Source organism: Brassica napus, chromosome C7 (genome assembly GCF_020379485.1).
Source record: "Brassica napus cultivar Da-Ae chromosome C7, Da-Ae, whole genome shotgun sequence".
In the NCBI taxonomy this organism is placed as follows: Eukaryota; Viridiplantae; Streptophyta; class Magnoliopsida; order Brassicales; family Brassicaceae; genus Brassica; species Brassica napus.
Genome location: NC_063450.1, coordinates 52,912,203 through 52,925,558, shown reverse-complemented (window position 1 = coordinate 52,925,558; position 13,356 = coordinate 52,912,203). Strand labels below are relative to the sequence as shown.

At 34.6% G+C, this 13,356-nt stretch overlaps 2 protein-coding genes, 1 long non-coding RNA gene and 1 pseudogene across 3 annotated transcripts; 2 read left to right on the top strand and 2 right to left on the bottom strand.

The window, feature by feature from the left end:
• Nucleotides 1–829: 829 nt before the first annotated feature.
• Nucleotides 830–2,042, bottom strand: LOC106397999 (annotated as a pseudogene).
• A 1,064-nt stretch (nt 2,043–3,106) lies between these two features.
• Nucleotides 3,107–4,407, top strand: LOC125590157. Its single transcript, XR_007326363.1, has 2 exons — nt 3,107–3,300; nt 3,372–4,407. It is a non-coding gene; the product is annotated as an uncharacterized LOC125590157 (long non-coding RNA).
• A 2,852-nt stretch (nt 4,408–7,259) lies between these two features.
• LOC106408603 (transcription factor MYB54) lies at nt 7,260–8,307 on the top strand. Its single transcript, XM_022705871.2, has 2 exons — nt 7,260–7,601; nt 7,710–8,307. Exons 1-2 carry the CDS (start codon nt 7,424–7,426, stop codon nt 8,276–8,278), a joined length of 747 nt encoding a protein of 248 aa, XP_022561592.2. The 5' UTR covers nt 7,260–7,423; the 3' UTR covers nt 8,279–8,307.
• Nucleotides 8,308–10,034: 1,727 nt separating this feature from the next.
• Nucleotides 10,035–13,210, bottom strand: LOC106407515 (probable polygalacturonase). Its single transcript, XM_013848384.3, has 5 exons — nt 12,329–13,210; nt 11,541–11,661; nt 11,179–11,353; nt 11,009–11,079; nt 10,035–10,929 (listed from the first exon to the last, which is right to left on the bottom strand). Exons 1-5 carry the CDS (start codon nt 12,749–12,751, stop codon nt 10,298–10,300), a joined length of 1,422 nt encoding a protein of 473 aa, XP_013703838.2. The 5' UTR covers nt 12,752–13,210; the 3' UTR covers nt 10,035–10,297.
• Between the last annotated feature and the right edge of the window lie 146 nt (nt 13,211–13,356).

The following is a 13,356-nucleotide window of genomic DNA, read 5'->3' as shown; positions in this document are numbered from 1 at the left end:
AGGGACAATTGCTTCTAATCCTGTAATAGTGATGGTGGAAATGAAGTTAAGCTTAACTTAACACTTGTATGGCAATGGACTCAGGAGCTCTTAAACGACCCAGCCGTGACAGCGCCATAGACGACAAGGATACTGAATTAAATGCCTTGGTGAGTATTTTTTAAGAAAAAAATGGGTGATGCTGAATCAGATAATTGGTGTTTGAGCAGGAGGAGGAGGCGGCTCTTCTGGAATCACTGCTGGTGAAACAATTTAAACTTTTCATAGGGAGACTTGGCTACTTAGCTTTCGTTGTATGTTCATAAAATTGCAATTTACTTGTAAAGCACTCCTCTTATCTTTTTTTTTATTATTAAAGAAACTCTTTCTCTCTTTGGAAGTAGTCTTCCTAATTCTTAGTAATGGGATGTTAATTAGTTTGATTGTTACATATTAAATTATTGAAAACATCATTGATTAGATTCAAAATAATAATATGTCCAAAGTGGATGGCCGTCGAAACCTAATGTCCCTGTAAAATAATATCAACAAAACTTCCACGTCTTTCTCAAAAAAAAAAAAAAATCCACGTACTTAGAGCATCATTATCCCTAAGAGACACTTAGAAGCTCTTATTCATTTTTTAATATTTTTAAGTTGGAAAAGTGAATTTAAAAGATTAGTTAAGAGATGTGAATATTTGTGTGGTCCAATGCAAGTTTTTTATTCAAAGGTTCTTAAAAAAAATATTAAGAACAAATTGTTTTAGAACAAAGGAAGGACAAAGGAAAAGGAAGACCAAATTGTTTTAGAACATTTTCATCACGAAGGAGAAGGACGAACAAATTTGTTATAGAACACACACATATACACAGAGAAGAATCAGTTGAACCTGCTGAATGAGAAGGAAGGAGATGGTCCGGACGATCTGTAATGGTTCCAGAGCCAGAGCAAGAAGGATCCAACAATATAGCTCGAACCTGTGATAATCAACCACACGCAACCAGTAATCAAGCTCAGATTTTGCAATATGAGTTCACGAAAGAATGATGAAGAGACAAAGGGGTATATATCCATACCTCAAGAGATCTGCAACTTCTTCTGCATTTGGATTGGTTGCAGTAGATATTCGCTTTCCACTATTCTCTTAAGAAGGTTGTGCACAATATCGTTTCTGACTCTCTCATGGATCCCCACAAGCTGAGGTTTTGCTTCCATGACAACACCTATAAACCAGCTGAAACCGTAAGTATGAAGTAGCCTTCATAAGCAGAACTGAGAGACCAAATTAAATAGAGACAACAACCCAGTTCCTGGTTCTCTAATTCACAATGTCTATGCTTTAAAGTACCCTAAAATAAGCTTCTACAAAAGTTAACCTTTCACGTACAGCTCTATAATCATGTGAACCTAAACATGAGGATACGCAATTAACATCATCAAAAGGTGAACCTTTCATTCTTGAGATCAACCAAAATTCTACAAAGATGCAAACAAGTTGTGGATAGAATACCTTTAGGTTTAGCTTTCTTCTTTTTACTGGGTCATACGCTTAGCATGCTCAGCATCCCTAGCAGTGGCTTCTTCATCAGCTTCTGTACGGTTGTTTAGAAACTCTGGTGGCCCTGATATCTGCAAATATTTACACAGAACTTTATGGATCCATCTAACAAATTTTAATCCAAAATAAGAAATCATTCAGTTCCTGCAGCGAATCTAGTCAATAACTCCTCGAAATTTGATGGATTCTGAGAAAGAGAGTGATGATAACCTGAGAGAAAACGTCATTAGCTGAAGGAAGGCCAAAGTCTCTAGCGGAATGGGATCGATGCAGAGAAATCGAACACTGAAGAAGAAGAAGATCCGTATCTCTCAACGCCATGGTTTCCCATCTTCTTCTCAGAGTTCTCGTAATCCTTCTCCTCGGCATCTTCTTCTTCTGGGTCAACTGATTTTTTTTTTGCTCGAGAATGGCAGGGAACTGCATCTTGAGATAAGTGCAAGTGCAGATCACAAGCAGCACCACCGTTAGGCCTGGGTTCGCGGGTCGACCCGCCCCGCATGACCCGCCAACCCGCGGATCGTTTCTTTTTTTTAGTTAAAATTTCGACCCGCTCAACCCGCAAAGAAATAAACTAATACCCGCACCCGCCCCGCTTTATTTTGCGGGTAACCCGCGGGACCCACGGGTTATATTTTTAATTAAAAAAATAATTATTTAATTAGTTTTTCTATAAAATAATATATTTATAAGTAATTTTTTATATTATTTTTTAAAAGTTTAATTATTTTTTTTTGAAATTAATTATTTTTCTAAAAAAAATCGAATTTTTCAAAAAAAAAAGATTTTTTTTGTTTTTTTATTTTATTTTGCGGGTTGGCGGGTATCCGCAAATCAAAATCCACCAACCCGCACCCGCCCCGCAAAAAATAGTCTTAACCCGCACCCACACCCGTGACTTAATTTTTTCAAAACGCTCGACCCGCACCCGCCCCGCGGCGGATCAAATGGGGCGGGCCCCGCGGGCTTTGATTTAAATTCCCAGGCCTAACCACCGTCAAAAATGAATTGAATTTGGTGTGAGAAATTTGAGATTCTCTGTGGGAAAGGGTGAGAGAGAGAGAGAGAGAGAGAGACGAAGAGACGAGCAAGAGACGCTTTTTCTGTAAGGTTTCCGGAACCGACCTCTTAGCCCAATTCTTTTATTTTTACATTTTAATTAAATTTGGGCTTAAAAACCCATATTAGAATCAGCGTTAAAGATGGTTTTACATTCCAAGAAAATATCTCACTGCGCCTACCAACCGTCACTTAAAACAATATAATAATCAAAAATAAAAATCGTGGGAGAAAGTAGAACTCTCTCGTTTACGTTTACAGTCTTCATGCAAATCGAAATTGCATTCCAGTCTTGACTACTGTTCATTACCAAACCGACACGTGCATGGCCGCCACCATTCTTGACATGTAACGTGTCTAAAGACACCGGCTAAACCCGCCACACCATGCCACGTTGCGTGACACAACGTCTTATGTCTTACTTACGTCCCCATATCGTAGTAGTACTATATAAACATGAGGTTACATGAATCAAATATCCACTCTTCTCTTAATATAATACCAAAACCGGAGATTCAACAGTTTTTTCTTGAAGCTAATTAAAATGGAAGTAGGCAAGAGTGGAGATGTTACAGAGGAAGTCGTCGATAGAGACAGAGCCCAGGACGTTGCCTCTCGATCAAATAGAAAATGCCCGAGAGGAGGCATTGTGTGTGATAAAGACAAAGACCTTCCAGGAAGCACTGGATATTTTCACAAAGGTACTCAATTAATTCTTCAATTTTTTGTCTTTTCTTTGTAAATTATTTTAATGGAACTGAAAAATATGCAGGAGACGCAAGAGCACTACAAGAAAGATGTGTATCCTCCGATGAAATTTACCGAGAATCTTTTTTGTTAGAAAAAACCTGATAGATTATTGAGAATTTTCCGAGAATTACAAAATTTTGTTACAATCTCATCGGAAAGTTCCGACATAAAGGTTTTGTCGGTAGTCTCTTGGAACGAGTTGTCGTAAATTTCTCGGGAAGTTTATATACCGACAAATAAAATTATTCTCGGTAAATAATCGGAAAAGTAGACAAGAATTCGTCGGAAGTCTCACGATAAGTGTGTGGCGCCTTTCTACAGTGGCTACCTACAGAATATCAATATATTTTTAACATTTCTATTAATTTTAAAATAACTTTTATTAATTTGATCGAAAATAAATGTTTTATACCTTCTCTCCCCTTCTTCGATCCATTATCTTTCTTCAAGTTCTTTTAATTTTACTTTCTTCCTTTTCTCTTCTTTATCCTGTAATCTTCTTCCTTAGTTTCTTTAAACCAGTCATAATTTGGTTGTATTCCCTTCTATCTTATTTCTTTTTCGTCGCAACTCCTTATTTAGATCTATTTTTTTCTCAACTTCTAGGAATTTTTTTTTTTTGTCACAAACTTCTTTGTGATTTCAGTCTCTGTTTTCAAGACCTTAAGAGCAGCAAGAAGAAAAGTCATAAGAAAGCCCATGGGGTCCTCAACTTTCTTCTTAGAAGCAAAGATAAGTCCATTTTGTTTTTGCCTTTTGTTTTCTTTGCCTCAGTCCTTTTCATCTTCTCTTTTGTTCATCTTCTTCTCAATCTTCTCATTTCTCTGTTTCTTCATGTAGATCTGTTTTATATTTTCAGATTCTTTTTGGATAAGTCAACCGTCGATGATGTTTACCAGAACCGCCGTTTGGGCCAACAGTTTCTCCGTTCACTAAAACTGCCGTTTGTGCCACCGACACCTCTTTCCACCGCCGGAGCTTCAGATTTTTGTTTAAAATTTTTATTTGTTTATTTTAGTGAATATTTGATAATTTTAATATTATTATCTTTATTTGCATTTTCATTATTTCGAATTTATTTTTTTTAATTAAATTTTTATATTTCTCGGAAGAGCCTCGGTAAATACCGACAACCTCTACCGACAAGTTTTCCGAGAACGTGTTTTCTCGGTAAATTCCGATACATACCGACATATCATTATTTCCGAGAGCCAAACTCCGACGTCTTGTGGTTTGTCGGAACAATATCGGAAATGAGGTCTTCCGAGGACATCTCGACAAATCTGACTCTCGCTATGGAAGCCTCTTTCTTGTAGTGGAGGGCTTAAGGGCTGGTGAGGAGAAAAGAGGAAGATGTTTAGATTTGAAGGATTATGATGATGAAGATGAGAGATTAATCTTTTTTGATCCTCGTGGTTGGGACATTGCTTCAGATCCTCATTGTAAAAACACAACAGCAACGTAACAGCACGTACATATCCATCCCCATGTTCGATGTCTTTAAAAAGGTAAGATCTCAACACGTAACATCCAACCCAATAATTTTTACTGTGTGCAGTGGCGAATCCAAACTGATTCTCATTGGGTGACAATATGTGTATATATGAAATTAGGCTGAGAAACACACTAATTTTTGAAAATATTATGGGTGGTGCATGTGCACACCTCTCTCCTTACTATTGTCCCTGTATATATGTGCAGGGGTGAACCTAAATGATTTTTTAGTAGTGCGCAAATCGTAAGAGAAATGATAATAGGGAAAATGAGGATATGATTATGAGATAGAATGAGATTTGTGTTATCTTACTTAGAAAATATGGATAAAACGGTGGTAATAAATATTGATATCAAAACTTGACTTGTTAGATTTGCTCCTGTAGTTATTTATGTATTAGTGTGTATGAGTTGTGGATAAAAACAAAAGAAAAACAGTATAGCCGAGTTTCAAAATTTTAAACGTATTCTCTCTACTCTTCAATTTCTAGTAACTAAAATGAAATTAAAAAAAAAAAAATCTTCATCATATAAGCCACTAACCTGACAATTTCCAACACATGAGTTTAGACTCGAATACTTCAGTAGCACTAAAAGGACGCCATCTAACATGAACATCGTTCTTTTTTAGCTAAAAATTATTAGTATAATTTTGCTTAAAATTCTATAACTCAAAGGTACGTTACTTTTATAATACAACCAATCGAAAATAATAATGATAATACAACCAATGGTAATAGTATTGAATGTCAAAATTTGACTGAATGCATGTACCACAAATCTAACATGCTAGTATACATGACCGTGTATATGAGTTGTAGATAAAACAAAAGAAACAATATTGATGAAAAATTCTAAATTTTAAACTCTCTAACTTTATAAATTTTTAGTAACCAAAATGTAATAAAAATCTTGATTATGCAAGCTAATTTAACAATTTTTAAATGTTATGACACATTGGATTTGGACTCGAATACACCAGTAACATCAGTATCGGCCCTGACTTAAAGCTGGGGAAGCACCAGCTTTATGCGCCAAATTAGCCTATATATTTATGGGCATAAAAATAAACATGCATGTATCCTACTGGTTTCTTAATTCGAAGCACAGGGGCGCCAATTTTGCTTTAGGCAATAATCTAGACTGGACCGGGCCTGGTAACACTAAAAAGACACCATCCAAATATTGAATACCAAAATTTGAGTGGGTTTTATGCCGGGGCGGATCCACCTTTTGAGAAGGTGTGGCAAATGCCACATACTAAATTATAAAAAGCTCTTGTAAAAATACATATAAACGTTGGCAGCTCTAATGGTTTGAATGACTCAAGAGTGTTCCATGCAACCCAGCTCTGATGGTTTGAATGACTTAAGAGTGCTCCATGCAACCCATGTTTGAATCTCTTGAACTCCTTTTCCTTCAAAATTTTGTACACTTTATTTTATTTTAGTCATATTTTTATAAAATAAGTCTTCCTTTTTCCTTTTTTTTTGCTATCGAATGAAAAAGATTTGTTTTCTCCCTTTACTTTAACATTAGTTTTACCTTTTCAACAATATAAATTATTTTATTTAAGTTTTAATTTAACAATTATTTTTATCAATTTTCTTTTTAATACTTATATTAAAATAACTAATAAAAAGTATTTAACATAACAAATATGTACATGTTTACCTTATAATTGACTCAAACTTTCTTAAGTAATTTTTTAAAAAAATATTCTTTAAAAATTATAATTTAAAGAATAATTCATTCTATTAATATATAATTAAAGTTTAAATCAATATATATTATGAAAAATTTTTTATAAATAAATAAATATATATTTTGTCCCATATTAAATTATTTTCTAGATCCGCTCCTGCTCATGAATGTGTGTTACGAGTTGTAGATTAAGAAAAAGAAAAAGAAAAAACAAACAAATTGTAGAAGATCGAAATTTTGAACTTGTTCTCACTACTCTTAAACATCTACTAACCAAAATGTAAAAGAAACTTTGATTTTACTATGTTTGACACATTGGATTTAGACTTGAATACTTCAGACTTCAGTAGCATTGAAACGATGCCATCTAACATGAACACTCTTTTTTTTTTGCTAAAAAGTATATGCTTAAAATTCTATAAGTCAAATGTACGTCACAAATGTCATACAACCAATGGTATATGACTTGTGGTTTGTTTTTTTATTCGATTTACAGCTAATTGCACCTTGGAAAATATGATTAATTCCCTTGTTAGGAATCACAAGAATAGAATGGAATACAACAAAATAAGAATGGAATACAACAAAATAAGACATATTTTGGAAAATAACAAGAATGATTAGTTACTATATGCATAAGTATTTATTCTAAGCATAGACCAGTGGAAATAAATAAATTTGTTAATAGGAAACATTTTTTGGTTGAAATGACTATAATAAGCATATTACAGTAAAGAAGAGTGTATCTTGTAAAAAGAAGAAAAGTGATTTACCATCTATAACCCTAGAGAAGAGGAGACCAATATCCTCTCTCTTTTATTCTTATATATATTTTTCTTTCTTTGCCTTGATTTTCATCCTTTTATGTAGGTGGAGATGGAGTTAGCAACCACCGAAATGTCTAGAGGAAGCAACAGTTGTGACAATAAGAAAACCAAAGGTCATCGGAAAGGTCTCTGGAAACCTTTCGAAGACGACAAGCTCAAGCAACTCGTGGAACAATATGGTCCCCAGAACTGGAACATCATTGGTGAACTTTTCTCTGGAAGAACAGGTATATATTCGTATATTGATCTTTCTCATATATTATAAACATAGAAAAGAATCAATTTTGTATTAGATCGATGTGTTTTATAGATAACTGAGTGATATGGATTCATAGGGCAAAGCTGTAGACAGAGATGGTGCAATCAACTTGCTCCAAACATCAACAAGGGACCTTTCACTAAGGAGGAAGAAGAGAGGCTTCTCGAAGCTCATCGTATCCATGGAAATCGTTGGGCCTACATGGCGAAGCTGTTCCCCGGGAGGACTGATAACGCTCTCAAGAACCATTACCATGTCACCATGAAGAGACGCAAACGTATCGGCTTATCTTCAACGCCCACTTCTCCGTTCAACCAAATTCGGACCCCTATCTTTCCTCTTCCTAGGCAAAGTGATTACCTATACCCATTTCAGAGGTATCAGATGCACAACAGTCGCGGTCCCTGGCCTTACACTTCTGCTTCAGCGCCTAGGAGTGATCAGTTTGGATCTTCATGGATCTCGAATGCACAACAAGAAACTGATCTTTATAGGAGAAAGTCGAACCAGATGTTGGATCATCAGGCAGCTACACCAGATCATGAGAAGAACTCATCAGGAGAAGATGGAACATCCATGATAGATCATGGTGAAAAGAGAGATGTTCCTTTCTTTGATTTTCTTGGAGTTGGATTAGATTCTTAAATATAATAATCACAACTCAGTGATTGTAAGCGTATCTATCATTAAGGTTATGTATTATATTCAGCATTTTGCTTCCTGAAAACCTTTTATGGATCTTCTATCAATCTCTTGTTTTCTATCCATTCATATATATATTATTTAGGTGTATACATATATGTATCTATGTATTTGTATCACATGCATACGCATACATATATGTGTCCGCGTCTTTATCGTCAGTTTATACATGGTCTGATGTTTCGTACAGACACATGTAACAAATCTGTACTTTTGATTTATATGGCGTCCTGATTGATACACAAGGAGATGCAAGTCTACTAAGTGTAGATGATAGATAATCATTGTGTAAACATAACCAAATTTGGTGTTATTGTCATATTATCGTTTTTTATTTGTGAAAAGTCACATTAGGGTTTTTATTGTTCTTTCCAAGGGTTTGATCAATAAGAAGAAAGAAGTCAATTCAAATGAATAATTCGAACTCCACCGGGGAATTTAATGCCGATAGACAACAATTGATTAAACAGAATGATGAAGCAAAACAAAAGAGGTAAATAAAAACCCATAATAACAATTACACAATCACATTCTCTCCATATCGAAAAACATAAAATAACATTTTAAATTAGTCACAATTTGTGATGTAAGCAGTTTTACATGTTTCCACATAGACAATGAGTTAAAAAAAATGTATCACACATATACCTGAGTCAATTTCTTTTTATTGATCAAATAAACAAAAAATACGTGAAAAGGAAACATTAAAGCTCTAATTGATCTATACTATTATTTGTGAATTGAATTTTTCGATATAATCTCCAACGTTAGAAGTTGGAGAGCGTTAAAGTCGTTGATATCTTTAATATACAGTTAAATTTATTTATTCGAAGAAATTATTTGTTATAAAAGATTTAATATAAATATCAAATAATTTTTAAAAAAATTTGTTAGATTAGATAATTGATTTTAATATAATAAAAGTTAGCAAAAAATAAATATATATTAAAAATAAAAAGATAATTTTTATATATATTGTGTTGTTATCCGAAAATAATAGCTTTCAGTTATAAAATTTCTAAAAATTAAGAAAAAGAAAGATGCATAATTAAATATTAATCATGTAAGAAAATAAATTTGATATAATCAAAAAGATAATATTGAATTATTATTATTATTATTTATTATTAATGAAAGTAGTATATAAAGAGATTTTAAACATATTTGTAATTTGATGTTCCGTTTAAAAAATTTTAGAATATAAAATTATCATGATGATCTTTTAATTAGTAATGCATATATAATATTTGCAAAATGATGAAACACTTAATTCCCCCTAAATCATAAAAAACATCTTGGCACTAGACCGGATCAATAAAAGAAATGACTCTATAAATCTAAACAATATAAAACATTGTTCTACCTGTTATCCACACCATTAACAATTAATGAAAAACACTTATTCATGGTATTTATGAAATTCACTATGTTTCAAATTTTTATATAATAAATGTAAATATAAACATCTAACTAATATGTTTTATGGTATCCTAAATAGATTGTTTATTGGTGCCAAAAAAAACAATAGATCGTTTATGAATAATTACGTTTTTTAGTAAATAAAAAAATGTAGACATCAACAAGATAAACTTTAAGGTGGCTTGGCTAAGATGACATGGTTTTTTTCCTTTCATTCTTACTCACCGTGTTGAACAACCTGGCTTGCATAACCCGATATATAGTTGCATAACATCATTCGGGAATAGGAAAACATCTTTATTGAATAATTCAGAGTATGTTTCGTTTGCACAAAGTATGTATCAAAATAATCAAAATTCACAAATAAGAATTAAAAAATGTGAAAATGAAAACCAAGATGACATCACGTGAAGTGGACCATGAATCTTCACCCAAACAAAAAAACTTGTTCAAACTCATTGCTTCCTCTATCATCATCATCATATGTAAATCTAAAAAACTAACTAACCAAAACACCGTTCAATCAGAACCTCAAAAACTCATCTATTCACACTGAGAGACCAAACCTTTCCTCTGCAACAGTTGTGGACATGACACAGGAAAAACATCACTAGCATACCCTGAAACATCCTTGCATTTCCATTTTTCACTCTGAGGCAACCCAAGAATCGTAACATTCCTCAAACATATGTCTTGAAACGAAGCACCTTCAACACCAAGCAACATTGGAGCCTTTCTTGAATCCACACTCACAACGTTGCTAATATATATACCTTTCACTCTCGGCATAGCTTTTGGATCCCACTTATCATCCGGGTGATCATTTGAGCCTCTACTAAACCTTATTGGAACTTTCACTTTCTCCAAGAATACATTACTAATGGTTATATTCGAAATGTAACCTCCTCTCCCTATATCTGTTTTTATGCGGAGCCCAGCTGCTGAGTCCCAGACGTGAATGTCCTGGATGGTTACGTTGAATATCCCACCAGACATCTCGCTTCCTATTCCAACACCTGAACAAGTTCGTGTAGTGCCAGAGATTCGTCTTATGATGATGTTTGAACTCGGACGTGCCATGGTCATTCCGTACTGGTCCCACCCGCTCTTCACAGCTAAAAGGTCATCACCGCTTTCGATGTAACAGTCCTCAATGCAGACATTGGTGCTTGAGTCTACAATGTTATTCACAGAAATAAGACACAAGATAACACAAGACACAAACAATCCAGGTCGGAATAGAGCATTTTTTACCTGGGTCTATACCATCGGTGTTAGGAGCATTCATTGGAGCAAGGATGGTCATGTTTCTAATTACAACATTGCTGCAAAATAAAATTGATAGAGGTTATTTGAATGATATGTACGTTTGTGACAGAGCATAAATGCAAGCAAAAACAGTTTGGAAGTGTAAACTAAGGAACCTGCAGTAAACAGGATGGATAGTCCAGAAAGGAGAGTTGAGCAAAGTGAGGTTAGAGATGAGGATATTATGAGAGTTCTTGATCTCAATAAGATGGCCTCTAGTATGCACCAATGTTCTGTTCCACCATAACTCCCACCACATTTTCCCTTGTCCATCGATTGTACCATTCTCTCCTGTAATAATTAAAAAAAAATATATATATATATATATATATATATATATGATTATTTTATTACTAGAAACTGATTTCGTTTTAATTCATTTCAAGGAATGAGAATATAATAGAAGCTTTGGCTACACTGATGAACAACTATAATAAGCGTAATTAAGTATTGGTATTATATAAACAGAGTAAAGTACCTGTAATGACAACATTGGTGAGGTTGTCTCCATGAATGAGGCTAATGTGTCGACCACCAGGTCTCTCTCTCCCTCTTCCATAAGAAGGCAATGGCTCTATTATTGGCCATTCCTCAAGTTCCTATCAAACCATGATCACAGACAAAGCTATCAATATTATAACTCTGATAAGTTCATGTAAACTGAACAAATGTAAACAATAAAGCGAAGAAAGTAATAAAAGAAATTTTTTATATCAGCACAACCGACTTTTGAGTTTAGATGACACATGAAAATGTGCTAAAACACTAGCAGACAGTCTTAAACCAAATATCAAAAACAACAAAAACTCTTTGGTATCAAGGCACATGACAGAAAAACTAATTTAATACTTCTCTCAATTAGAACTTAGGAGACGACAGAAGTAGTCTGGTAGATCTAATCCGTACATCAACATGCTTCAGACAAAAGTTGTCTTAGTCATGTCGAAACTCTTGTAAGAATCTTTACTAATATAAAAATGGTTTCTTTCACTTCTTCCCAGACCTTTTTTTTTCTACAGAGCTACTAGTGAAATCAAAAGCACATTTTAACAGGCAAATCCGAATTTGATCAGTGTAAACAAAAAGTTATTGATTTACTAATCAAGATTCTCCACTCAAACACAACCTTTTCTGTTACAAACACTTGGTGGGTGGGTCCACAGGGGACTTTTATCTAGTGACCGACCGTGATGAGCGTAAACTACAGTGTTTACCAACCAAACTTTACGAACCAACAAAGCTTAACCAATTGAATTAGAATCTAACCTTGGATCCAAGAATCACAGCGCCTTGTTCGAGGAAGAGAGTGAAATTGCTGGTAAGATTAAAGCTACCGGAGAGCCACGTGCCCTTCGGGACATTAAGCTGGGCCCCACCCTCTGCGGCAAAACTACGGAGATGCTGTACGGCGCGGCGGAAAGCCTCTGTGTTCGACGTCTTTCCGTCTCCGACTCCGCCGAATTCGGTTATCGACATGACGTGTTGTTTCGGAGACGGGTCGTGGAGGAAGAACTCGGAGCAGGTAACCGGGTCTTGTAGACGGGTCGTCGTGGTGGGGATGAAGAGAGGGAGGAAGGAATTGGATGAGATTTGGTGAGAGAGAATGGCTAAGACGGTGAAAGCTAGGAGAAGGAATGCCCACGACGGTTTCGCGATAGAACTCACAACACTCGTCTTCTCCGACTCCATTGTCTTTTTTTTTTGGGAAAATTGATTTTCAGACAAAACTCAAAAGCCCATGAAGAAGCTCTCAGGTAATAATCACGAACACAAAAGTAACAAAATGAAGCTTTTTGATGGTTAGAGGGAGAGAAAGAATCAAAATTGCATGTGTGTGTGTGTGTGTTCAATGATTGGCGTGGTGGTGACAACACGAAGGTGGGAAGATTGATACCTTACCTCTCTAAAATTCGACACTCTTTATAACTTTATTTCTGGAAATAGATAAAAATGTAATTAAAAAAAAAACGAAATTGTATACAGACATGCCGTGAAAAGGGCAGTAAAGGATGATGATGCATGTGAAGTGCCAAAAGCCGAAGGTGGTAATGAGAAGTGCAAATCTTCTAATACTAAAAAATATTTTTTAAATGTAATAAGATCACGGGTAGGATTTGGTGCTACATCTCGTTATCTTTATGGGCCTTTAAATAGTCCAGTCCACTGTAATGACTGGCTCTTCTTTTTTCTCTTTCTTTTTCTCATTACAAATTAGGTAATATGTCCGTATTGTATTATTTTGTATTTCTTTTTTTTTTTTTGATAATCCAGAGTTCCCCACTTACGTGGATCAT